This window comes from Rhincodon typus, chromosome 5 (genome assembly GCF_021869965.1).
Source record: "Rhincodon typus isolate 14 chromosome 5, sRhiTyp1.1, whole genome shotgun sequence".
In the NCBI taxonomy this organism is placed as follows: Eukaryota; Metazoa; Chordata; class Chondrichthyes; order Orectolobiformes; family Rhincodontidae; genus Rhincodon; species Rhincodon typus.
Window position 1 is genome coordinate 28,949,841 of NC_063336.1, and position 24,604 is coordinate 28,974,444.

General features: G+C 39.7%; 1 protein-coding gene across 2 annotated transcripts in view; it reads left to right on the top strand.

Moving 5' to 3' along the window:
* ascc3 (activating signal cointegrator 1 complex subunit 3) overlaps positions 1-24,604 on the top strand; it is a 494,022-nt gene that overhangs the window by 173,269 nt on the left and 296,149 nt on the right. For both annotated transcript variants that reach the window (XM_048596924.1, XM_048596923.1), the window contains exon 14: positions 17,322-17,456. In XM_048596924.1, coding sequence (XP_048452881.1) covers positions 17,322-17,456 — 135 coding nt within the window. The remainder of the gene's footprint in view (positions 1-17,321; positions 17,457-24,604) is intronic.

Below are 24,604 nucleotides of genomic sequence, written 5' to 3' on the forward strand. Positions count from 1 at the left end.
TTGGAGGCCAGTTATCTGAGGCTTATTACATCACTAGGAGTTCCTTGGGACATTATCCAAGGCCCAAACATTTTCACTTCATTTGTTAATGATGTTCCTTCGATTATAAGGGCAGACGTTGAATTATTCACTGATTGCAAGTTGGCTTGTTCCACTCATAACCCCTCAGATCATGAAGCAGTACTTCTTCGTTCAGCAAGACCTGGACAGCATTCAGATCGATATAGTGGTAAGTATCATTGTCAAGGTCCAAAAGAATGACAATCTCCAACATGAGAGAATTTATCCAAATCATCTTGACATTCAACAGTAATCCACATCAATATCCTCTAAGTCACTTTTGAATAGAATGTATGTTAGGTGAGTAATTCACTTGCTGACTTCCCAAAGGCATTCTTTCAAAGGCACATATCAAGGGGGTGATGGCAGTGTTCACAGCACATACCATCTACAAAATGCAATGCAACAACTTTTTCAGGGCTTTGTGAAAAATTCTTTCAAACCTATAACTTCTAACACCTAAAGAAAATAAGGGAGGCATTTGTTGGAGTTGTTGGCCTAGTGGTATTGTCACTAGGATGTTAATCATTCACCCAGGCTAATGTTCTGGTGACATAGGTTCAAATCCCACCATGGTAGTAAAAATCTGATGTTAAAAAGCTGACCATGTTGATTGTTGTAAAAATCCATCTGGTTCACTAATGTTCTTCAGGAAAGGAATTCTTACCTGGTCTGGCCTACACGTACCCACAGTAATGTGATTGACCCTTAACTACCCTCTGGGAAGTTAGGGATGGATAGTAAATGTTGGCCCAGCCAGCAACACTGAAATCCCATGAATGATTTTAATAAAAAAAGACCCCTCTCCTTCAAATTGCCTTCCAAGTACCATTGTGACTACATTGTCATTGGGTCAAAATTTTAGAGTACTTTCTTATGGGTATATCTTGCAGGCTGCCGCAATTTAACCATGCAGCTCATTCCCACGTACTCAAGGACAATGAATCTTGCCAATGTTACCCACATTGCATGGATGGAAAAAAAACTCATCATTTTGTTAACAATTAAAATACAAGTAACTAATTACTTTTACTTAATCAAGTATTGATTTTTTTTTTTACTGTGGAAAATTGTTCAGTAACCTGGTGTGTAACGAGCTTTCTAAAAATAGCAGCCAGTAGGGTACTTATACTTCTCATGAATCCATGATGTTTTAAACTAAACATTTACATCTTCATTCATCAAATTTAAAGAAACACAGAATCGTTGAAGCAAAAACACATACTGAAAACATCAAAAGGGATGTTTTTTCTGAAGAAGGGCCTAGGCCCGAAATGTCAGCCTTCCTGCTCCTCTGATGCTGCTTGGCCTGCTGTGTTCATCCAGCTCTACACCTTGTTATATCAGATTCTCCAGCATCTGCAGTTCCTACTATCCCAAAAAGAGATGTTCCTTTCTTTTTCTTTGCAGTTTGATTTCTTTCAGATTTTTAGCACTTATTACCATTTGTCTTTCATTATGTGTTACAAGAATGAGGGCCACAGACCCTTTGTAAAATAAGGGGCAGAGTAGTAAAGGATTCTAGGGGTGCAAATTCTCACATTATTAAAGTAGGATCTTGGATCTGACACCTTTTATTTGATATATCCTACACTCTTTAGCATGAAAGTAATGCCATGCATTGCTGGAAATGCAAGCTATTACGCAAGAACAATAGGCTTTTGAGAATCTTAATGAATGAAGATAAATGATAAATCTTAAACAATGAGATACAGGATTTGAGAGGAAATGCAATCATGGAGAAGGATTAATCGGAGTTGTAGAGGAGTTTAAAGTCATGTTTACGTAAGGTTGATACAGTGAAGTTTTTACCATTGATTGGAGTGTGAAAAACTAGAGGCTAAGATTTAAGGTGATTGACAAAACAGCTCACAGCGACATAAGGAAAAAAATATTTTTAACATGCAAAGAGGTTATGATCTGGAATGCGCTGTCAGATAGCGTATAGAAACAGATTCATTCTTTAGAAAAGGATTTGGATAAGCACCGAAAGGAAAGCCATTTTTATGGCTGTGGGACAATTTCAAGTTGCTCTTGCAAAGAACCAGCATGTGATCAATCAGCTGAATGACCTCCTTTGTTATAAACATTGTATGATTCTATGAATTTTGATAAAGAAAGAAATAGAAGGGAACAATGGATGTAATTAGTAGAGAGAAAGAGACAAAGAAAAAGTAATAATTCAATGCAAATGTTTTTGTATCTCAAAGAATTTGTTACATGTCAGACAATTACGTATTCCCTTTCAGTGCCCAAATGATTGAAATTGCATTAATAATTATCACATTATTAAAATGCAACTTGCATTCTTTATTATGCACCCTAAATTTCTGCAGCATATTTAACAATGATTATTATGAAAATCCAGAAACTTAAAGATAACAGGAAGCTAGCAATGTAATGCTGTTTTGTGAAGTAGTGGAATGAAGTAAATCGACCAATAAGCAGAAGAAATTTTAACTTGTGATGCATCTGGTTCTTCTGAACTCAACATTCATTTTCAAAGATGACGACCCGAAGTATTGTGCCAAGAAACTAGTGTTTCCATTCCTGTCCAGATACAATGTTAGAGGAATTAAATCAAAACCACTCCTGTGCACTGTGTACATGTTAGATGAAAGTCAATCTGCAACGATGTAATTTCTGTAATTGTGCAATTGAATAAGTAATTTTTATCCATAATTGCTGGGAACTGGTTATCACAATTGATATGTTCCACAAAATTACCTTCAATGATGATTAAAGTGCGAAATAGAGTCAGTAGTTTAAAGCACAGCTGATTTTTTTTTTAAACAATTTTGCTGCTACTATTCAAAAATCTCTGATGAAATATTTGAATTATAATCCAAAGGAATTGGTGTTCAAAAGTCTCATCAGGGACTGCTTCAATGCTTCCTAGCCAATAAGATAGAGGGGTAGAAATCGACCTTTGGGCCATTGTATCAGCTCCATCATTCAATGAGATCATGGCTGAGCTGATAATCCTCAACACGACATTCCTGCCTTTTCCTCATAAACCTTTATTCCCTTACTGATTAAAAATGTCTGTCTCAGCCTTGCTGTTTGTAATACTACACAAACAGTGATAAACGTAATTGAAAATCTTAGCATATTTAAAAAAAACGTGAATCAAAAATCAGTCTTGTTATAAATTGTCAATTTGAATATGAAGTAGATTAGACCAAGTAATGAGTGACTTGGAACTTGAAAGTTTTAGGAGTAATAAGATAATAGACTGAGATACTGAGTCTAGGAGGATGAAGATAACAATTTATGTTGCTGAGATTCGGGCATGTCCAAAAAAGGTAATAACCTGCACTTCTGACTTGCATTAGGTCACGGCATTATATTATTGCCGTATAATGAATGGCAAATGTAAGTTAAATCAGATAAGAATGAAGTGGTTCATTTTGTAGAAAAAAATTGCAGAGAAACAATATGAAGGATGCAGGAGCAGAGGGAAATGGATGTATATGTGTATCAGTCATTGAAGATGACAGGACAAATTTAATGGCTAATAAAGCATACAGCACACTTGTACAAAACATTGGTTTGGTCATAACTAAGTGTTACATCCAGTTCTGGGTACCAAACTTTAAGAAGGATGTGAAGACATTATACAGGTGCAGAAATGCAGAATAGGTAGGGGGAAACTGTTCTCATTGGTAAAGATTGGAAACCAGAAGGTACGGATTTAGGGTTATTTGCAAAAGGAAAAAATGGCAACCCGAGGAAAATGTTTTTCATGCAATAAGTGATTTAGGATCTGGAATGCAAGACCTCAGCGTGGTGGAGGCGGTTTAAATTGAAGCATTCAAAAGGGATGGATTATTATCCAAAAAGGAAAAATGTACCGGGCTCTGGGGAGAAGTTGGGGAATGACATAATGTGAATTCCTCCTTCAGAGAGCCAGTACAGTCATAATGGGCTAAATGACTTCTACACAAGCATTCTGTTGTGTATTAGAAAAGATGATTCTTTTCCAAACCTTCTAGAAAATCAAAGGAACAACTGAATCTGAAATTGTGTACTTGTTCATAGAATCCCTACAGTGATGAAACAGGCCCACCGGCCCAACAAGTACACATCAACCCTCAGATCATCCCACTCAGACCCATCCCCCTATAACCCACCTAATCTAAACATCCCTGAGCACTATGGGTAATTTAGCATGGCCAATCCACCTAGCTTGCACATCTTTGGACTGTGGGAGGAAAACCGGAACATCTGGCGGAAACCCATGCAAACACGGGGAAAACATGCAAACTCCACACAGGCATTCACTCAAGGCTGAAATCAAACCCAGGTCCCTGGTACTGTGAGGCAGCAGTGCTAACCACTGAGTTGCCATCCTGCCCAATATTTTTAATGTTCAGTCATAGAAATATTTATCTTAAAATCTCTAATATTTGCCTTCACTCAACGCTTATATATTTGAGACATTTCTTATAGTTTACATCCAATCTAGTTTTCGAAGAAACTTGGGTGATTGTATAATTGGTAATTTTGACCATCTGCAAAAAGAGTAAATGATTAAAGAAGTGATATGTTCTTAATTATGCCTCTCCATATTTTACTTCAACTTTCTCCACTCCTCCATTAAACTTGTGTTAAGAATAATGTAAACTTAAGGTTGTTTTTTCATATATGTTGTGTATTCAGAACGGGAAGGCGTTTTTAGAGTTTCTGTGTGTGTTTGGGGCTGTGGTATTGAGAAGTCTGGAAGTCTGTGTTTGCAAGCATTTTATTGAGATTTTACACCCTTGAGCTGAAGAGCAAGGTGACTAACAGTTCAACGCATTGAACAAAATGCTATTTTTGCCTAGCATCAGGAGCCCAATAATAGACCAAACAACTCAGAAGAAGTCAGTCTGGATGTGACACAGTATGAGGCTGGACTACTGAATTAAAGAAACTTGTGTCTTCGCTCTCAACTTCAAAGTGATACTGTGGGGAAATAGTAGGAACTGCTGATGCTGGAGAATCTGAGATAACAAGGTGTAGAGCTGGATGAACACAGCAGGCCAGGCAGCATCAGAGGAGCAGGAAAGCTGACGTTTCGGGTCTGGACCCTTCTTCAGAACTCTTTCATTTCCCTTCATTTCTGAAGAAGGGTCCAGACCGGAAACGTCAGCTTTCGTGCTCCTCTGATGCTGCTTGGCTTGCTGTGTTCATCCAGTTTTACACCTTGTTATCTAAAGTGATAAGATGTTTGGTTTGTAGCTTGTTTCAGGTGTTTTAGGGCAAAGACATGATATGAAGATGAAACACTGAAATTAGCTGAAAGGTAACTAGTAGCAGCTGCTCCAACCTTTGTGCAAGAGCCTTTTCGTGGAGATGGTGATAAATTTTCACTGAGGTACTGGGGGCTTGTAAGGATCTTGTTGGATAAAAGAAGTAATGTGACTTTGAGTCTTTTTGTGATGTCTGTGAATGCTGCCTATCAACCTTTTCACCTAGAGTGATATAATTGGCCAAGATGGCAGCAGAGTAAGACACTCCAGCCGGAGCTCCTCTGCTCCACTCGTTCTTTTTCTTTTTTTCTCTCCTTTTCTGCGTTTGTTTTTCAAATTCTGACTTGGACTTATCTAGAGGGGAATGGAGGAACTGACGAGCCCCAGAGGCGAATCCTGGAGCGGATGCTGGCGCGGGGAAGTATATCCCAGAGCGGAGGCCAGCACGGGGGAGCGGATTCCAACGCGGGGCAGCGTGTCCCGGAGCGCAGGCCGGCGCGGGGCAGCGTGTCCCGGAGAAAACTTACCTTGGAGCAGCTGAGATCCAGTGCAGAGCAGACAGGAGGCTTGGAGCAGAGCAGGGATGGTTGTTGGATTGGGGTCTGGCGTGAGCAGCCATGTGTGGAAATCCCTGCGCTGAGCTCCTGCAATGTAATGTTTATTTGTACTCTGCTTATTTGACTGTAGAGTCTATTCTTTTAATTGATATGTTCCTAACTTATACTAAGAATCACCGTAAAGTAATACGACCACCATTTTTTCCATTTCTCTTTTTGTATCTAAGATTTGTACCTCGGTACTTTGTACCTAAGCTGGTACCTAAGAGGTGACATTGTAAAACTTTTCACTGTACTTCTGTACTTGAGTACATGTGACAATAAAGGATGTTCTGTTCTGTTCTATTCTATCTATTCTATTCTAATTCGTGCTTTTTCCCTTTACTCTGTGTTAGATGTACACTGGCGGTCTTATGAATGTACTTAATACCTGACCTCCAAGGTGTTAAAAGGAACAAAGTTAGAATTTAACAAGAGATGGTAGGAACTGCCGATGCTGGAGAATCTGAAGAAGGGTCCAGACCCGAAACGTCAGCTTTCCTGCCCCTCTGATGCTGCTTGGCCTGCTACGTTCATCCAGTTCTACACCTTGTTATCTAGGATTTAACAAGCCAGTTTTCACTGAGTTATTTTAATTAACTTGTTCAGATAAACATCTGGTACAAGTATGTCTTGAACTCGGGTCATTTAGCCCCGAGTTAGAAACACTATTGCTGTGTTACAAGTGCCCATAGGTTTCACTCTAGGATCTGATGTGTCCATTATTAACTTGGCTGGGAGAACAACACTTGCCAAAAGCAGTTAGCAGTTAATTAACATAGTACATCCCCACTGGACGCCACAGTTCTGATGAAAGGCCTCTGGAAACAAAAAGGTTAGCTGTTTCTCTTGGCCCAGGTTCTGCCACATCTGAGTATTTCCGACATCACAAGTCATTGGGGGTAGTGAGCTAGAAATAAAGTCCCATTATTTCTGGGTCGTCACAAAGTTAAATGTTTTAAAATAAGTACACAAAATTCCCTAAATAACCTCACTTTCAGACATGGGTCAACAGAAAGCACGGACCAGATTTCTGTATTTAGCAAGAATTACAATTTATTACAAGTAATTAGACTGTAGCTACAGGTAAATAGTTACAATTCATTGGTATATTTCAAAGACTAATTATGACTCTACAGACCTTATGATCTCATCATTGGTCAGGAAATTGAGTATAAAAGTTGGCAAGGCACATTGCAGCTGTATGAAACTTTTTAGTTCGGCCACATTTGGAATATCGTGTGCAGTTCTGTTTGCTACACTATAGGATTAATGTGGAGGTTGCGGGGAGGGTGAAAAAGAGGTTTTCCCCTTTCAGCTTAAATGCATGCCCCCTAATATTTGACAGTTCCAACCAGGAAAAAGATCCTGACTCTTCATCCTATCCACACTTCTCATAATTTTATATACTTCTATCAGAGTCATCCCTCAGCCTTCGACACTCTTGCAAAAACAATCCAAGTTTGTCCAACCTCTCCTTATAACTAAACCATTCCAATCCAGGCAACCTCCTTCTAAATTACTGCTGGTGCTGGAGTCTGTACTGAAAACAACAAATGCTGGAGATCACAGCAAGTCAGACAGCATTCATGGAGAGAAAACTAGCTAACGTTTCGAGCCTAGATGACTCTTCTTCAGAGCTGAAATGAAGTGTGGAGGGAAAAACATTTACGCTATAGTTTTGCAAGGCGAGGCGGGGGGTGGTGTGGGACTAGAGGGTGCAAGGTGCTGGCGGAGAAAAGATGCCTGATAGTTCATGTTAAGTGATCAGAACATGAGAATGGTAGAACAACGGTGGTCTCCTGCCAGACTTGAAAGGACAGACAGTCCCAACTAGAAATGGGAGGAGGGGAGAGAGGACGTGGTAACAGAATGTAACAAGCTAAAAGAAAGTGAAGAAATGGTTCACAATTTGAAGGTGCTGAACTCTAATATTGAGTCCAGAAAGCTGTAAAATGCCTAGTCTGAAGATGAGATATTCCTCCAGTTCATGCTGTGATTCACTGAAGCATGCTGAGACCAGACATGTGGACATGCGAGCAGGACACTGTTAAAATGACCAACTACGGGAAGGTTGGGATAATGCTTCTGCACAGACTGGTGGTGTTCCGCAAAGTGGTCACCCAGTCTGCATTTGGTTTCTCCAATTTAGAGTCAGCCACATGGGGTGCATTGAATACAATAAACAAGATTGGAGGAGGTACAGGTGAAATGCTGCTTCACCTGGAAGGACTCTTTAAGCCCTTGGATAGTGAGAAGGATGGAGATAAAGGGGCAGGTGTTGCAATTTTTGCAGTTACATCGGAAGGTGCTGTGGGAAGTGGGCTGGTGTTGGTGGTTGTGGAATGGACTAGGGTGGCTCAGAGGGAATGATCCCTGCGAAATGCAAATGGAGGAGTGAGGTGAAGATGTGTTTAGTGGTGTTCTGTTGGAGTTGTCTGAAATGGCAGAGAGTAATCCTTTGAATGTGGAGGCTGGTGGGATGAAAAGTGAGGACAAGGGGAACCCGATCACGCGGTTGCGAATGTTGGGAAGGGGCAAGGGTGGAAGCACAGGTGATAGGTCAGATGCAGTTGCGGGCCCTGTCAACCACAGTAAGTGGGAAACCACAGTCATGGAAGAAGCAATCCGTGTCAGCAGTGCTGTTTCGGAAGGTGACATCATCCGAACAGATGCGACGTAGGCAAAGGAACTGGGAGAGTGGGTTGGAGTCCTTGCAGGACGTGGGGTGTGAAGAGCTGTAGTGATGGTATGTGTGGGAGTTAGTCGCTTTGTAATGGATGACAGTGGATAGTTTATTCCCCGAAATGGAGAAGTCAAGGAAAGGAAGAATCAGAAATGGACGACGTGAAAGTTGTAAAGGGGTGGAAATTGGAGGCAAAACTAACAAAGATTTCAAGATCCTGGTGGGAGCATGAATTGGCACCGAAGCAGTTGTTGATGTACCGAATAAAGAGTTGTGGGAGGGGGCCAGTGTAAGACTGGAACAAGGATTGTTCCACATACCCCATAAAGAGGCAGGCATAACTGGTATCCACGTGGGTACCCATAGCCACTCCTTTGACTTGGCAGAAATGAGATGAATTAGAGGAGAAATTGCTCAGTGAGTGAACAACTTCAGCCAGGCAGAGGAGAGTGGTGGTAAACGGGGTTGTTTTGGCCTCTGGTCAAGGAAGAAGCCGAGAGCTCTCAGACTGTACTGGTCAGGGAATGGAGGTATCAGAGGGGTTGAACATCCACGGTGAGGAGGCAGTTAGGGCCAGGGAGCTGGAAATTGTCAATATGGTGGAGAGCATCAGAGGAATGGCGAATATAGGTGGGCAGGATCTGGACTAGTGGAGAGCGGATGGATTCAAGGCAGGACAAAATGAGCAAAGTGGAGCAGGAACAGACTGATGCGATGGGCCTACCAGGACAGTCTGGTTTGTGAATTTTGGGAAGGAGGTGGAAGCGGGCTGCCAAGGTTTGGGAGACTACTAGGTTGGAGGCAGTGGGGTGGGGGAGATCTCCGGAGGTAATGAGGCCGGTGACAGTCCTGGCAACAATGGCTTGATGTTCGGATGTGGGGTCATGGTCTGGCGCCAGTAGGAGGAAGTGTCTGAGAGCTGGCGTTGAGCCTCTGCAAAGTAAAAATCAATGTGCCTGGCGCACTGTTACTGACCTAATTACCTCCGGAGATCTCCCACCCACCACCACCACCACCAATCCCCTCAAACAAAAACTGCCTTCTCAGCTTAACTAAAGCTCAACTAAAGGTGATTTGCTAGGCAAGCTATTTTACACAGAGGACGATCGGTGTCTGGAATGGGCTGCCAGGGAGGTGATAGAGCAGATATGATAGCAATGTTTAAGAGGCTTTTAGACAGACACATGAACAGGCAGGGAACAGAGGGACACAGATCACTTGCAGGAGGATAGGATTAGTTTAGAATGGCATCATGGTTGGCATGGTGGGCCAAAGGGCCTGTTCCTGTGCTATACTGCTTCTCTGTTTTACGTTGTACAGGACTATTTCAGAGCTCATTCTTTTGTCTTCTGTTTCAATTTTGGTGTCTAAGTTTTAATTAATAACTATCTCCTTATTCTGAAGAAACCAGCAGTGGTAGCTTGTAAGAAACTAACATCTACCTTGTTTTAACAAAAGCTTACTGTTATTCTATTTGAAGGTGAGTCATCAATTAAAAAAGGAGCTAACAAGCCATATTAATTCACAGTTAACTGACTATGCTGCAGACATGCCTGATGATCATGTCAGTGCTCTCGTTAAGGTCACCAATTTTCTGCTGTTCAGATAGTTTCTACATCACTTAAACATAGAATGAGAAATAATGGCTTAAGTTAAGATGACTTTTGTATACCTTAGTTTTGTGTATAAATCCCATCTAGGATTTGAGCTCAAAAAGCAAGGCTGGTGCATTATTGGAAGTCCTGACTTTTAGATCATATAGGAGCCTGTCTGCTGTCATTAGTAGACCTAACTATTCATTGGCATTATTTTGAAGAAGGGCCAGGAGAATTATCCCTTGTGCCGTGGTCAATATTTATTCATCAAACGACAATCACAAAAATAGACTATCTAGCTATTATCAATCTATTGTTCATGAAAATGTTTTTGAAACAATTTGCTGCTATGGTCCTAACAACATGATAGTAAATACCCTTCAGAAAGTACCTCATTGTCCACCAGTTTAACACATCCGGTGGTCATGAGAAACATTCTGTTAATCAATGGTTTTATTTTGCAAGTTGGCCTGAACTTGCTGTTCAGTTGGCTTGCTGTTGGTGACTTGGTACAAGTTTTTTTTAATTATTTTAAAGCATCCATTTAATACAGACATTAAGTAATTGTGTTACAAAACCATTTCAGCTGTGGTTTAAATTACCATTTAGTTTATCAAACACTGACATGTTTGACCAACCACCTTTGGTCATAAAATCACAAAGTAGGAACAGGAGCAGGTCATTTGGCCCCTGTAAATGGATTATTCACAGAAATATTCTGTTTTCAACCAAAGCAATCAGTAGTACTTGTGCACTGAAATTTTGTTATCCTCTCTGCCTTCTCATCTCCCTGTTAACCTGTCCTGCCACATTCAGGGATCTTTGGACAAGCTCCCCAAGATCCTGTTGTACCTCTGATCCACCTAGTGTGCTACGATTGATTGAGTATTCCCTTGTTTTGTCATCTGTTGTGTATTCTAACCTGCCAGTAAAGCCCGACTGCTGAAGTGAACGTCTTCCCACACCGTGAGCAAGGATGAATTGTCTGATTTTGTTAAGACTCTCTGGTATTTCTAGCTTGCCTTAGTTGCCTGTTTGCTTGGATGTTTGAGGGAAGTGATGCCATTATTTAATATCTCCCAGGTATTTATTTCTTGGGCATTTTCCTGCCAGTCTACCACATTTCCAGATTCTCTTTAAGGAGTTCTTGAATCTTGATCTTAGACACTGCCTGTGAAGTAGACTAAGTTAATGTTGTGAAGACATGACTAACTTTAGGGATTTTATCGTCAGGCATAAATAATCCATGCCCACTTCATCTGAGCTGGGATCTGATGAGGAGTCTTTCAAGTACAAACATTTTTGCACTTTGAAGTACCTCAGTATTTAGCATTTGTCCTCCCATTTGATGTCTATGATGTTCTGAATGCGTCTTATGTGGAAGCTGCTAAGTATTTCTGAAGTAGTTTGTCCATGTCTCTTAAGCATCAAAAGAGGACAGGTGATGTTTTTAAAAAAAACCAAATTTTATTTTAAGTTTGATTCCTTGGTTCCTCAAATCTCTGTGGTAAATGGACAAATATTGAGTCTACTTTGCAATTCTATTTGCTACCTTGATGTCAATGCAAAACGTTTTGAAGATTGTGCTTCTGACAAAGCTGAAGTTCCCTGCAGTCTTAAGCATTGTGTCACTGATGTCACTTCTACACACAAAGTGTCATAGATGTTTAGAACTTTCTTCAACTATGGCAGTGGATGCTGGATTAGTTGTTAGTTTTAAATATGAGACAGATAAATTTTTGTTAAGCTAAGGTATTAAGGGATATGCACCAAAGGCAGGTCTGTGGAGTTAAGCCACAAATCAGCCATGATCTCATTGAATAATGAAAGTCAGTAGTCACATGACACCAGGTTATAGCCTAACAACAGGTTTATTTGAAAACACAAGGTTTCGGAGCGTAGCCCCTTTGTCAGGTGAAGTGAGAGAGAAGCGCACAGACACAGAAGTTATAGGCAGAGAGATCAAAAGATCATACAAATAGTGTGAGTGGAATGTCGAATAACAAGTCTCTGCAGGTGACCAAAAGTGTCAGACAGTGTGAGTAAAGTGTCAACAGCTGAATAGCAAGTGAAGGGATGATGTATAATCCAATTAAATGAGGCAGAGAGATAATTACAGTAAATTAAAAATAAGTTGGTGCTGAAGACAAACCAAATCACTGGAATAACATGATAGATATAAGAGTTACATGCTGAGGGCCTCACCAAAGTAATAAGTAATCCAAAACTGTACAAACTAATTAAGGTACAGAGATCATAACAATTTATTAAGGTGATGGTGTCAAAACAGGACAGTAAGGAAGATTTTACAGATACAGAACAGTGTAGTGGGTTCAAATGTAGCACGACATGAACCTAAGATCACGGTTGACTATGGATCATGGAGACTCCATCATGTTCTTCGCAGCCTTCAACATGTCATCGATGACAACAAGCATCTTGCCAAGATCATCCCTACGCCTCCATTTCTCACCTTCAAACCTTAAACAGACCATCATTCACAGCAAACTACCCAGTCTTCAGGACAACATCAACCACAACACCACACCACCCTGCCATTGGCAACCTCTGCAAGATATGTCAGATCATTGACATGGATGCTACCATCACATGTGGGAGGACCACCCGCACCACACGGCCAATGTTGTCTATCTCGTACACTACAGGCAAGGATGCCCCGAGGCATGGTATATTGGTGAGACCATGCAGACACTATGATAACAGATGAATGGACACTGTGCAACAATCGCCAGACAGGAATGTTCCTTCCCAGTCGGGGAACACTTCAGTGGTCAAGGACTTTCAGGCTCCAATCTTTGGGTAAGCGTCTTCCAAGGTGGATTTCGAGATACGCAACAACACAGAATCACCAAGCAGAAACTGGCTGCCAAGTTCCGTACCCATGAAGACGGCCTCACTGGGTTCTTGGGTTCATGTCGCGCTACATGTGACCCCACTACACTGTTCTGTGTCTGTAAAATATTCCTTAATGTCCTGATTTGATACCACCACCTTGATAAATTGTTATGATTTCTCTGCTTTAATTACTTTGCACAGTTTTGGATTTCTTATTACTTTGGTTAGACCCTCGGCATGCAACTCTTATACCTATTACGTCATTGCTGTCATTTGGTTTGTCTCCTGCACCAACTTATTTTTAATTTACTGTAATTATCTCTCTGCCTCATTTAATCAGATTATATGTCAGCCCTCACTTGTTATTTAGTTGTTGATGCTTTACTCACACCCTCTGACACTTTTGATCACCTGCAGAGACTTATTATTTGACATTCCACTCGCACCATTTGTATGATCTTTTGATCTCTGTGCCCTTGATCTCTCTGCCTATAAATTCTGTGTCTGTGTGCTTCTTCCTCACTTCACCTGATGAAGGGGCTACACTCTGAAAGCTTGTGATTTGAAATAAACCTGTTGGACTATAGCCCAGTGTCGTATGATTTCTGACTTTGTCCACCCCAGTCCAACACCAAGACCTCCACAGCATTGAATGGTTGAATGGGCTTGAGGGGCTGAATGGCCTACTCCTGTTCCTTTTGATGCTTATAGTAAATATGTATAGTTAGAATTTGGTAGTAGTTGGTGGAATGTCACTGCTTAAGCTAATGGTTTGCCCAAAGGTATAAACCGCTTTTGAAAAACAGTGCATGATCTTTTAAAGACTATGCTTAATGTGACACAAAGACACAGTGATTGGAAAAAAGCAATTTCTGTTTCATCTGTGTGCTGACTGGTTACTGCCTTTGACAACAATTATTGGCTCATCACATAGAGGACAAGAATCAAGTCCATATCAGCTAACCACAACCTTCATTAGTTTACTGAAAAAAGACATATATTTCACACCCTTTGAGTAGGAAAAGGTTAACAGCAGGCATGCAAATCATACGAGGCTAAAATCAAATTGCACACCCACTAAGTTTGATGTATCTTGAACAGTCAACAAAACTAAAGACCAGTACCCAAGAATAGAAGCTCACGTTGGTTAGGCAATTTCTTCCAGGTCTTGGGGCCCTTTCCACACTTCCAAGTATGGTATCCATGACTTTGGAAAGGTTGCTCACTGGTGGCACACTGAAATCCTTCATTTTTATACTTTTTTCTTATCCTCCCAAACTTGTCTTGTTCGTGTTGGTTCTTGGCTCGTCAGAGAACCGGTGTCTTTCCACTACAGGCTCACTTCAAGGACACCTTTAGGAATAACTCCTTATTCTTCCTCCAAATAAGGACTTGAACCTTATTTCATCCTCAGAGCTGACCTGCTCAAGCCAGCCGAAGCTAGTAGCTGGGGCTCAGGTAACTTTAGTTCACAAGTTTGCTGTTTTTAATGTTTGAGCAGCGCCTGGCCAACATGTGATACCTTAAGAATTTCAGTCATTTTTGGTTGAAAAGATTCCACCTGTTCTGAACTGCTGTATTCTATGCAAATTTCAGATCTCTCACATCCATTTAGAATATGAAGCAGGAATCAAGCCTTTTACCCAACAAGTCAATGTTGATCCATACAGCCTTCCTCCTATTTAGTTATGCACATTCCCCTTGAATGTGTCTTTGCTATTTGCTTCAATTACTTTGTGACAATGGATTCCACATTCTAACTATTCTCTAGGCCAAGTATATTTTGCTAGTCTAATAGATCACAACCTTTTTTGTAAAATGTAGAACTGGTAATTTTCTGGTAGTTATAGTGTAAAGCGGAGAAAGCAATTCAAGCAATCCATTGTAACTATGCTGAATCTTTGAAAGAGCAACCAAATTTGTTATACATCCTGCTTTCTTTCACCATAGTGTTGTAATTTCGCTTTCTCACCAAGAATTGATATAATTCCTTTTTGAAAGTTACTGTTTCAGGCAGTGCATTTCATATTACAGTAACTTTATGAATAAAAAAAAAAATTTTCCCATGTTGCCTCTCATTCTTTGCCAATTGTTTGAAATGTTTGTCCTTTGCTATTGTTTGTTCTGCCAGTGGAAACAGTTTCAATATTTAAACTTGTTTTAAAGTAAAATTATGGATAAGGTTTGGTACCCGTAGGGCTGAGACGAATAGAAGGCATAGCAAAGGAAAACAAAAAAAAACCCAATAAGATCTGAAAAAAGGAATGCAAAAAGGAACTTGGGAAGCTATCAAATACAAGATATTTTACAATTAGGCCATACGTAAGTTGTAATCAAGGGAATGTTGACCCTTCAAAAACAGCTCGAACTAATTTTGCAAATGAAAGTAAGGAACTGGCAGACTTGTTGGATAATGATTTTGTCTCAGTGCATCACAGACCTTTTTAGACTTCTACCTGCACATGTCTTGTGCAGTTGCCTATATACTTTTTTTTTAAAAGACTAGAGTTGAATCCCTACCATACCATAAATAGAAATGCATATAAAAGTAGCACCTGCCTTTTCCGTGAGTTTCTGGAAGCTTGAACTTTAGCAGAAGAGTAAGTTCTGACTTCTAGTAGATGTTCCTGCTGGAAAGCAGAAGCAGCTTCATCAGGTCAGTAATTACTCTGAAATTTAATTTTTTTTTTTCATCGATCACAGCAAAACAGTTTTGTTAAAATAGAATGAATTTTTTCATAAAAATTAGCTTTCCTCTGTTTTAGTGCTAGATTGAACAGTGTTACACAGAAAAAGATAAAGCTTGAAAACAATGCATTTTGTTAACATGATTTATTATGAATTAAATAATTTAAATAATATCCTCCTGGGCAAATATGTTTTCATATTCTGAGTGCCAAACCCAAGATTACCACACCAGGCTGAAAGATGATTGCCATCCTTGTTTGAACAGTTCGAATTAATGTATTGATTATTTACAAAGGAATTTTTCAACATAAAGGCGAGGCAGTCAAGATTCACAAGAATTTACTGAAAGGGAAATGGAATATAAAAGTATGGATCTTTAACTACAGTTCTGTAGCATGTTGGTGAGGCCACACCTCATGTACTGTGCAGTTTGGCGTCCTTATTTAAGAAAGTATTATATAGAAGCAGGAGTAGGCCATTCAGCCCCTCTAGCCTCCTTCACCATCCAGTAAGATCATGGCCGATTTGTTTGTTCTGAATTCCATGTTCCCATCTAACCTGCTAACATTTGATTTGTCTGTCCATCAAAAATTTATCGACTTCCATTTTAAAAGTATTCAATGAAATAATTCAGCAAAGATTCATTTGTGTGCTCCCTGAGATTGGCAAGATTATCTTATGAGGAAAATTTGATCAGACTGGGTGTGTATGGAGTTCAGAAGAATGAAAGATGATCTTGTTGAAATATCTTGAGGGGCCTTGAAAGGTGGATCCTGAAAGGATGTTTCCTTTTGTGAGGCAACTAGAAGGAGGGGGCTCAGTTTAAAAGTAACAGCCCCTCAACTGAGATGGACATCAGCCTGAATCTCTGGAACATTTCTTTTGTCTAACTGGTGTAATACTGTAACTGAGACAAAAGAGCAACCCATTTAGAGTAACCTATTGTGGTAAACTTTTGGTTAAGGTTCAGCTAAATGCACAGTGCTCTGACTTGCTTCTTCCTCAACACAGAGTCTGACCAAAATTTACCAATACAATTTATTTTCAGTTGCAATATCATGCTTGTTAGTTATATCATTATGATGTTGAGTTCAAAGTGATTGCATTTTTTTCTCTTGGGTTTGGTGCATTGTTTCAAATGATTCTCAGCTGTTGGGTTCAGCTTTGCTCATTCAACAATGAAATCAGTGTGGGTTTTTGTTTTTCCATGTTTATGCTAAAGCGCTTTTAGTTGGAACATTTCTTTTCAATTATGGTGAAGTTAGCATAGAAATCCAAATAATCTTGGATCTAAGGGAATTTCAGCAGCATTTGTTTCAGTTCAGTTAGCCAGAATGGTTTGATCTTGGGACATTTACACAATGACAACTGAATGAATGACAACTGAACTGATTTTGTTCTAATGCGGTCAGATCATAGTCAATTATTATTTGAGGGTCTCCTCATACAATCAAACAAGCTCATAATATAACTCAGGAAAACCTGAGGCATTGCTAGATGCAAAAATCAATTTTCAGATATTTGTTACAGAAAAGTAGAATGTTAATATACTTCTTTAGCATGGCTCATATTGTTGTTTGACCACTACATTATTGTCTCTTCCTAGGTGATGGTGTTTGTGCATGCAAGAAATTCAACTGTCCGAACAGCCATGCTTCTTCAAGAGATGGCAAAAAACCAGGGTGATATCATGTACTTTGTACCAAACCAAAGCGCAGACTATGGCTCAGCTGAGAAACAGGTATGCCATCAAGAGAACCTTCAACTGAGGGAATATATACATATATTCTTGCATGTCACCGAAACTCCTCTGGTTGCAATGCTGGCAGTACCCTTCAACACTGATCCCTCCATTAATTTGTGGGATCAATAAGTAGGCACCTCATTAGGACCAGGTGGACAGGTAGAAGCAAATTACTGCAGACGGTGGAATCTGTACTGAAAATAACAAATGCTGGAGATCACAGTGGATCAGGCAGCATCTACGAAGAGAGAGCAAACTGAAGTTTCGAGTCTAGATGACTCTTCATCAGAGCTTGCTGTCTCTCTATGGATGCTGCCTATCCCACTGTGATTGTCAGCATTTGCTGTTTTCAGACAGGTAGAAGTACTGTTTGTGTCTATCTTTGGCACCTGTTTGTATCATGTCCACTGAAACTTTGGCCTTCACTTGCTCTTACACAAGCCACAAACAAACATCTGTATGCGACAGCGTAGCTAGAGTCCAGATACAGCTTTCTGAAGGTTACTAAGCCTCCATACACTTGGCATATCAACTGCCACACATTGAATCTTAGAAGAGAGAATTTTAAGAGGAATATAGAAGTACTAACTTGATTAAATTTTTGACGAAATAACAAAGATGGTTAACAAAGGAAGTGGAGCTGATGTTGGATTTAAAAGATACACAAAATAGCAAAACCACAATGTGAATTAACTTAGCTTTTTAAAAGTGTGATTTGATTCATATTTATAACATTTTGGAGTTTCAGGAAAAAACTTAAATGACCGTGAAGTCTTTTTTGCTTTGCCATTGAAGAATAAATTTGTTCTCCTTTCCTCGTTATTCAATTGATGCTAGAGCAGATATTAGTAACTGTGAACCTCCAGCTAACATCAATTACATGTGTTGTGTTGTGTATTTCAAATTCTAAGTTGGTAAAATTTCTTCATACTCCAGTGCTGAAATATCTATAACTAATCAAATTGTAGTTTCTTTATAGTTTCTCTAAAACTCCCAAAACGGACCCCTAAGCGTGATGACAGTCGCTGAGTCTGAACTACGTGAAATGAATAACTCTTACTTCATTTTATATTGCATTATATCCATTATCCATTATCTTGAAGCATCTTGGGAAATGGGATAGCATCTTTTGGAGGCAGAAAGCATGGCTTAAATACAAAATGAATAATTTCCATCTATCTTTATTAAAGATGATACTCTGTCTTAGTAAGTAAAGAGGTAATAGAGAAATTGGGTGGGATAGAAATATGGAAGAGACACTTAAATGTGCCTATTTACATGCATTTCTGGCTAAACGGCTGGTCTGCAAGGCAGAGTGACACCGACAATACAGGGTCAATTCCCAAACTGGCTGAGGTCACCATGAACATCCTGCCTTCTTGACCTTGCCCTTCTCGATTGAGGCATGACAATCCTCAGACGACTGGTGATGTGTTTAACCTCTTTCTAGTGAGAGAGTAATCCTGTGGTCCCCTAGAAATTTGGCAGCTTCAATTTTACTGGTGTTCCATCTCATTTTTAAATGTATGTTTTCATTGGATGTGGGCATCATTGGGGAGGCACCTGTGCGTTGTCCTTGAACTGGGTGGCTTGCAACACTACTTCAGAGGGCAGTTAAGAATCAACCACATTGCTACAATAGGCTGGATCAGGTAAAAATGACAGATTTCTGACATTGCCTAAAGGAGAAAGTGAACCAGATGCATTTTCATAACAACTGATTAATATTTCGTGGTCACCATTACTGATATAGTTTCATATTCTTAATTAAATATAAATTCCACCAACTGCTGCAATGTGATTTTAACCCATGTCTCCAAAGTATAATCTTGGACCTTTGAATTAATAGTCCAGTGATATTACCACTGCACCATCATCTCCCCCTTTACTACATGAAAATGGTGCTTATGGCAAATGAATTCCTTTTAATTTAGCATTTCAAAAGTTCAAAAAGCATTTCAAAGCCTTCAAAAGTTCACTTTGAATGCTTCTGGGCCCGAGCAGAATTACGTCTCATAATTTTTTTTTCTAGTGTGCTTCTGTTAGTCATGGCATTTTCTACCTTTTCCAGAACATTGTGACATACACCAGCCACTATACAATTGGAGATCACAATTGTCAAACCTTTTGGCATCCATAACCAATATTAAAATTGCATTGACTTCCAGACCATTTTTAGAACAATCTCGAAAATAAAATTAAGGTGATTGATATTTTAATCAACTTACTCATAAATGTTATTACACACCACTGGAACAGGTGAGACTGTAACCTTGGTCTCCTGGCAAAATTAGCATTGTAATACTCTTGAGTGTCCATATGTATGTAATGCAGCCAAACACAAAGAAATGTATTTCAAAAAGCCTAAGAACTGCGGCTGCTGGAAATCTGGAACAAAATCATAAATTGCTGCAAAAATGCAGCAAGTCAGACAGGATCTGTGGAGAGAAAGAAAAGAGTTAACATTTCAGATCCACTGATCCTTGTTCAGAAAGTATTTCTTTTGGTTAGGTGGGTACCTAAAGGAGTGATGTGAAACTTTTATAGCTTACTCATAGATGTTCTCCATCAATAGCAGAATTGAAGCTGCCATTCCGTGGACTCACCAGAGAGCAAATAGATCAAGATTGTATAAGGGGTGCCATTCAGTTGAGCTACTCTCCTTTCAGATGTATAAAAATCAATATTAGATGCAACATCATTCAAACAACTTGCATTAGTAATAGTCTACCACAATAAATTACAATAGCGAATGCATTAGTTTTAAATGCATTGGATTCTTAATAGATCATAAAGTCAATTATGTTACTCGATGACTATATATTCAGAAATATATACAATTTTATCATTTGTTCCTTTTTTCATCCAGCTGCATCAAGCTATAATTGATTAATTAAAATAAGTTAACTACTGGAAGCTGTTTCAATTGTTTGTAAATAACAACCACTTAAATTTGAGCCTTTAGCTAGCTAACCAGATGTTTAACTGGAGTAGATTTGAAACCAATAAAACTGACACAGTTCTAACTTTGCACATTGCATTCTAATTCTATCACAAACAATAATGAGAATATATAAAACATTAGCTAAAATGGATAATGTTTTTATTACTAGTACTTAATATTGAATTAAAAAAGAGCCAAACACAATGAACAATTTATACAACAATAATATGTATTTATATAGCACCTCTAACACAATAAATGTCCAAAAACACTTACAGAAGTATTACCAAACAAGAGGAAGAAAAACAGATTGGGAAGCAGAATAGCATTAAGGAGTGTAACCCAGAGGTTGGGACTTGCTCAACTGAAGGCACAACTGCCCCTGATAAAACAATTACAATTGTGGATGCACAAGAGACCAGAATTAGAGGAGCGTAGATTTCTCAGAGGAAGGGAAGAGGCTTTGAAGGAATTTTAAACCAAAGGAAGAATTGTAAAACCAGGATGTTACTTGGCTGGGAGTCAGTGAGCACAAACGAAAGGAGAATGGAGAGAGATTGAAAAGTGTGATATCAGAGGGACCCAGGTGTCCTTGCTCAAGTCACTGAAAATACGCTCCAGAAGGCTGTGGAAGCTCAGACATCGAGTAAGGTCAAGACAGAGATTGATAGATTTCTGGTTACTAACAAACATCAAGAGATATGAAGATAGCACGGGAATTTAGCATTTGGTAGATTTATCAATCATGATCTAGAATACTGGAGCAGGCAGAAGGGCCTGAACACGTACTTCTGCTTCTGTGTTCCGAGAGTGGGACTTGCTGCAAATTAAGACATGAGCAGCAGAGTTTTAAATGCTCTCAAGTTTGTGGAAGACAAGATATAGGAGGTTAGTTGTTGAACAGAGAGACCGAGGGGTACAGTTGCATAGTTCCTTGAGAGTGGCACCATAGGTAGACAGGGGGGTGAAGAAAGCATTTGGCATGCTTGCCTTCATTGGTCAGTGCAATGAGTATAGGAGTTGGGACATCACGTTGCAGCTGCACAAGACATTGATGAGGCCACTTTTAGAATATTGCGTCCAATTCTGATTGTCCTGTTATAGGAAGGATACTGTTAAATTTGAAAGGATACATAAAATATTTGCAAGGATGTTGCCAGCATTGGAGGATTTGAGTTAGAGAGGCTGGATAGGCTGGGACTTCTTTCCCTGGAGTGTTGGAGGTTGAGGGATGACCTAATAAAGGTTTAAAATCATGAGGGGCATAGATAAGGTGAATAGCAAAGGTCTTCTTCCAAGAGTAATTGAGTCCAAAACTAGAGAGCATAGATTTAAGGTGAGTGGGGGAAGATTTAAAAGGGACCTGAGCGCAACTTTTTCACATGGAAACTAGTGTGTATATGGAATGAGCTGCCAGAGGAAATTATAGAGAAGGGTATAATTATGACATTTAAAAGACATTTGGGAAAGGTTTAGAGGGATATGGGCCAAATGCAGGCAAATGGGACTAGTTCAGTTTAGAATATCTGGTCGATGTGGACTGGTTGGACTGAAGGGTCTGTTTCCATGCTATATGACTGAGTGCACAGGGATAGTCATGTCTAGAGGTAACAGAGGTATGTATGAGGGCTTCAGTGACTGATGAGCTGAGACAAGAGTGGGGTGGGTGATGCTATGAAGGTAAAAAGCAGACAACCTCAGTAATGGCATGAACTTGCGCAGAATCTGGTTTGAATCTCAAACTTTTGACAGGGTGAGAGATGATGTCAATAGTTAGAGAATAAACTTTGGAATGGAAAACTTGGCTTGAATCTACCCAAGATTTAGTTGGAGGAAATTGCTGCTTCTGCAGAACTGGATGTCAGAGAAAAAGTCTGATAATTTAGCGACAGTGGAGCAGTTGAGAGGTGGTGCTGTTATAGAACCGGGTGTTACCAGAGTACACATGAAACCTAAGGCTGTGCTTTTGGCTGATGTGACTGAGAAGGAAGACAGAGGAAGGAACCAAAGATAGTTCTATGGCGAGAATCCGAGGTAATGATGTAGGAACAGGAAGGGAGGTCATGACAAGTGCTTCTTTGGTCACAATTAGACAAGAATGGAACATGATATCAGTCCCATCCAGCTGGGTAACAGTCAAGGGGTTGGATGATGATGCATTCAACACTATTGAAGGCTGTAGACAGCTCAAGTCAGACAAGGATGGAAAGTTCATCTATGGCACATTATTTATGACTGTGATAACAGCTATTTTGGCTCTGTGACCAGGATGGTATTATCTTTAAATAATTGAAACTGGGAGAATGGAATAGAATCCTTGCAGGAAGTAGGGTGTGAATGGGTGTGGTTGAGATAACTGGGGATTCAGTGCGCTTATCATGGATGTTTGGCAGCCTATCCCCAGAAATGGAAACTGAGAAGTCAAGGAAGGGAAGAGGCAGCGATGGACCAAGTGAAGCTGAAAGAAGGATGGAAATTAGTTGCAAAATTCATTAATTTTCCAATATCGAAGTTGAGCAGGAAGAACTGATGACATCGTCGATGTATTGGCAACAGAGTTGTGGATGGGGCTTTGAGTAGTACTGCAACAAGGAGTATTACATATACCTCTAAAGAGTCAGGCATAGCTGGGTCCCATGGGGATAGCCACTCCTTATGTCAGGTACCTCTGACATGACCTTGTTTTCCTAGTGGCAACAGCATACACCATCTGCAAAATGTACTGCAGTAAATCATCCAAAGCTCCTTTGATTGCAGCTTCCAAACTTATGACCTCTACCACATGGAGGGACAAGCACAACAGATGTATTTGAACAGCACCACCTGCAAGATTCCCTCCATGAAATGTGTACCTACAGCAGTTATCTATTAACTGAGAAGTCACTTGAGCTAATGAGCTATGGGCTAATATTTCAGAATAGATGGTGTGGCCATTCTAGGCTGAAAACAGCCGGCCTCATCTGATCTTGGAAGCTGACTGTACTCGGGTGTAGTTTGTACTTGCATGCAAGACCTTCTGTAAATACACGTACAGTAGGATTTGCGGTGTTATGGCACATTGATAGTGTCCCTACCTCTTGTCCAGAGGGTCCAGGTTCCAATTCTACCACCCCTAGAAATGTGTCGTGATATGTACAAATCGGTTGATTTGTTATAAATGTACTGGTAAATCATCTTTGGATTTTCTTTAATTTTATCATCCAATATATTTTCATATTCTCTCTTTGCTTCCCTAATTTCCTTTTTCACTTCACTCCTGATTTTTATACTCCTGTAAGCTTCCAAAAGTATAACTTTTTTTCTGAGATTTTCATAAGCTCTATGTTTATGTTTACCTTAGCCTGTACGCTTCCAGATAAACAGGGACTTTAAATTTGGGAGCATTCTTTAATTTCTTTTTGTCAATTTGTCTGGCATGTGCAGACAATTGAATTTCACTTTTGAGTGCCTCCTACAAATTTGTCACTGATGTTCCTTCAAGTAACTGTAACTAGTCCACTTTTGCCAGATCATCTCTCAGCTTTGTAAAGTTTGCCTTTCCCCCCCATGTAAAGTTTTACCATTTTTACTATCTTTTCTTAATGATGCTAAGACTAACTCTATTATGATCACTATTTCCAAAATGGCCACCCACTGCTTCTTCATCCATCTTCCCAGGCTTCACTTCCTAAGCCTACATCTTGCTGGGCTTGTTAAGTCCTGGTTAAAATGTTCTCTTGTATGCAGTTCAACAATTTTGTGCACCCTATGCCTTGCATGCTGTTTGTATCACTGTTGATATTTGGGTAGCAGAAGTCCTCCAATTATTATTGCCCTGTTCTTTTTACACTCAGAAGTTTGCCAACATATTCACTGTAACTTTCCCTTAACTGAGGAATTGTGGCTGCCCTTTTGTTTATGAGCTGAACTCATATAGCCTCATTTGATACTTTATTTCGTTAATCATCCCTTCTCATAGCTTTGATTGTGTATATTTAACCAATAATGCAGCACCTCCACCTACTTGATCAACATTTTTATCTCTATTTCTATCCCTCTTGAAAACTCTATACCTAGAGAGATTGAGATGCCATCCTTGCTGCTGTTTTCATGATATCAATGATATCAAGCTGCTCTGTGTTTATCTGTGCCCTCAGCTCATCAACCTTATTCATTATAACTTAGAACAGAAAACAGGACAAATCCAAACAGGTCTATTCTC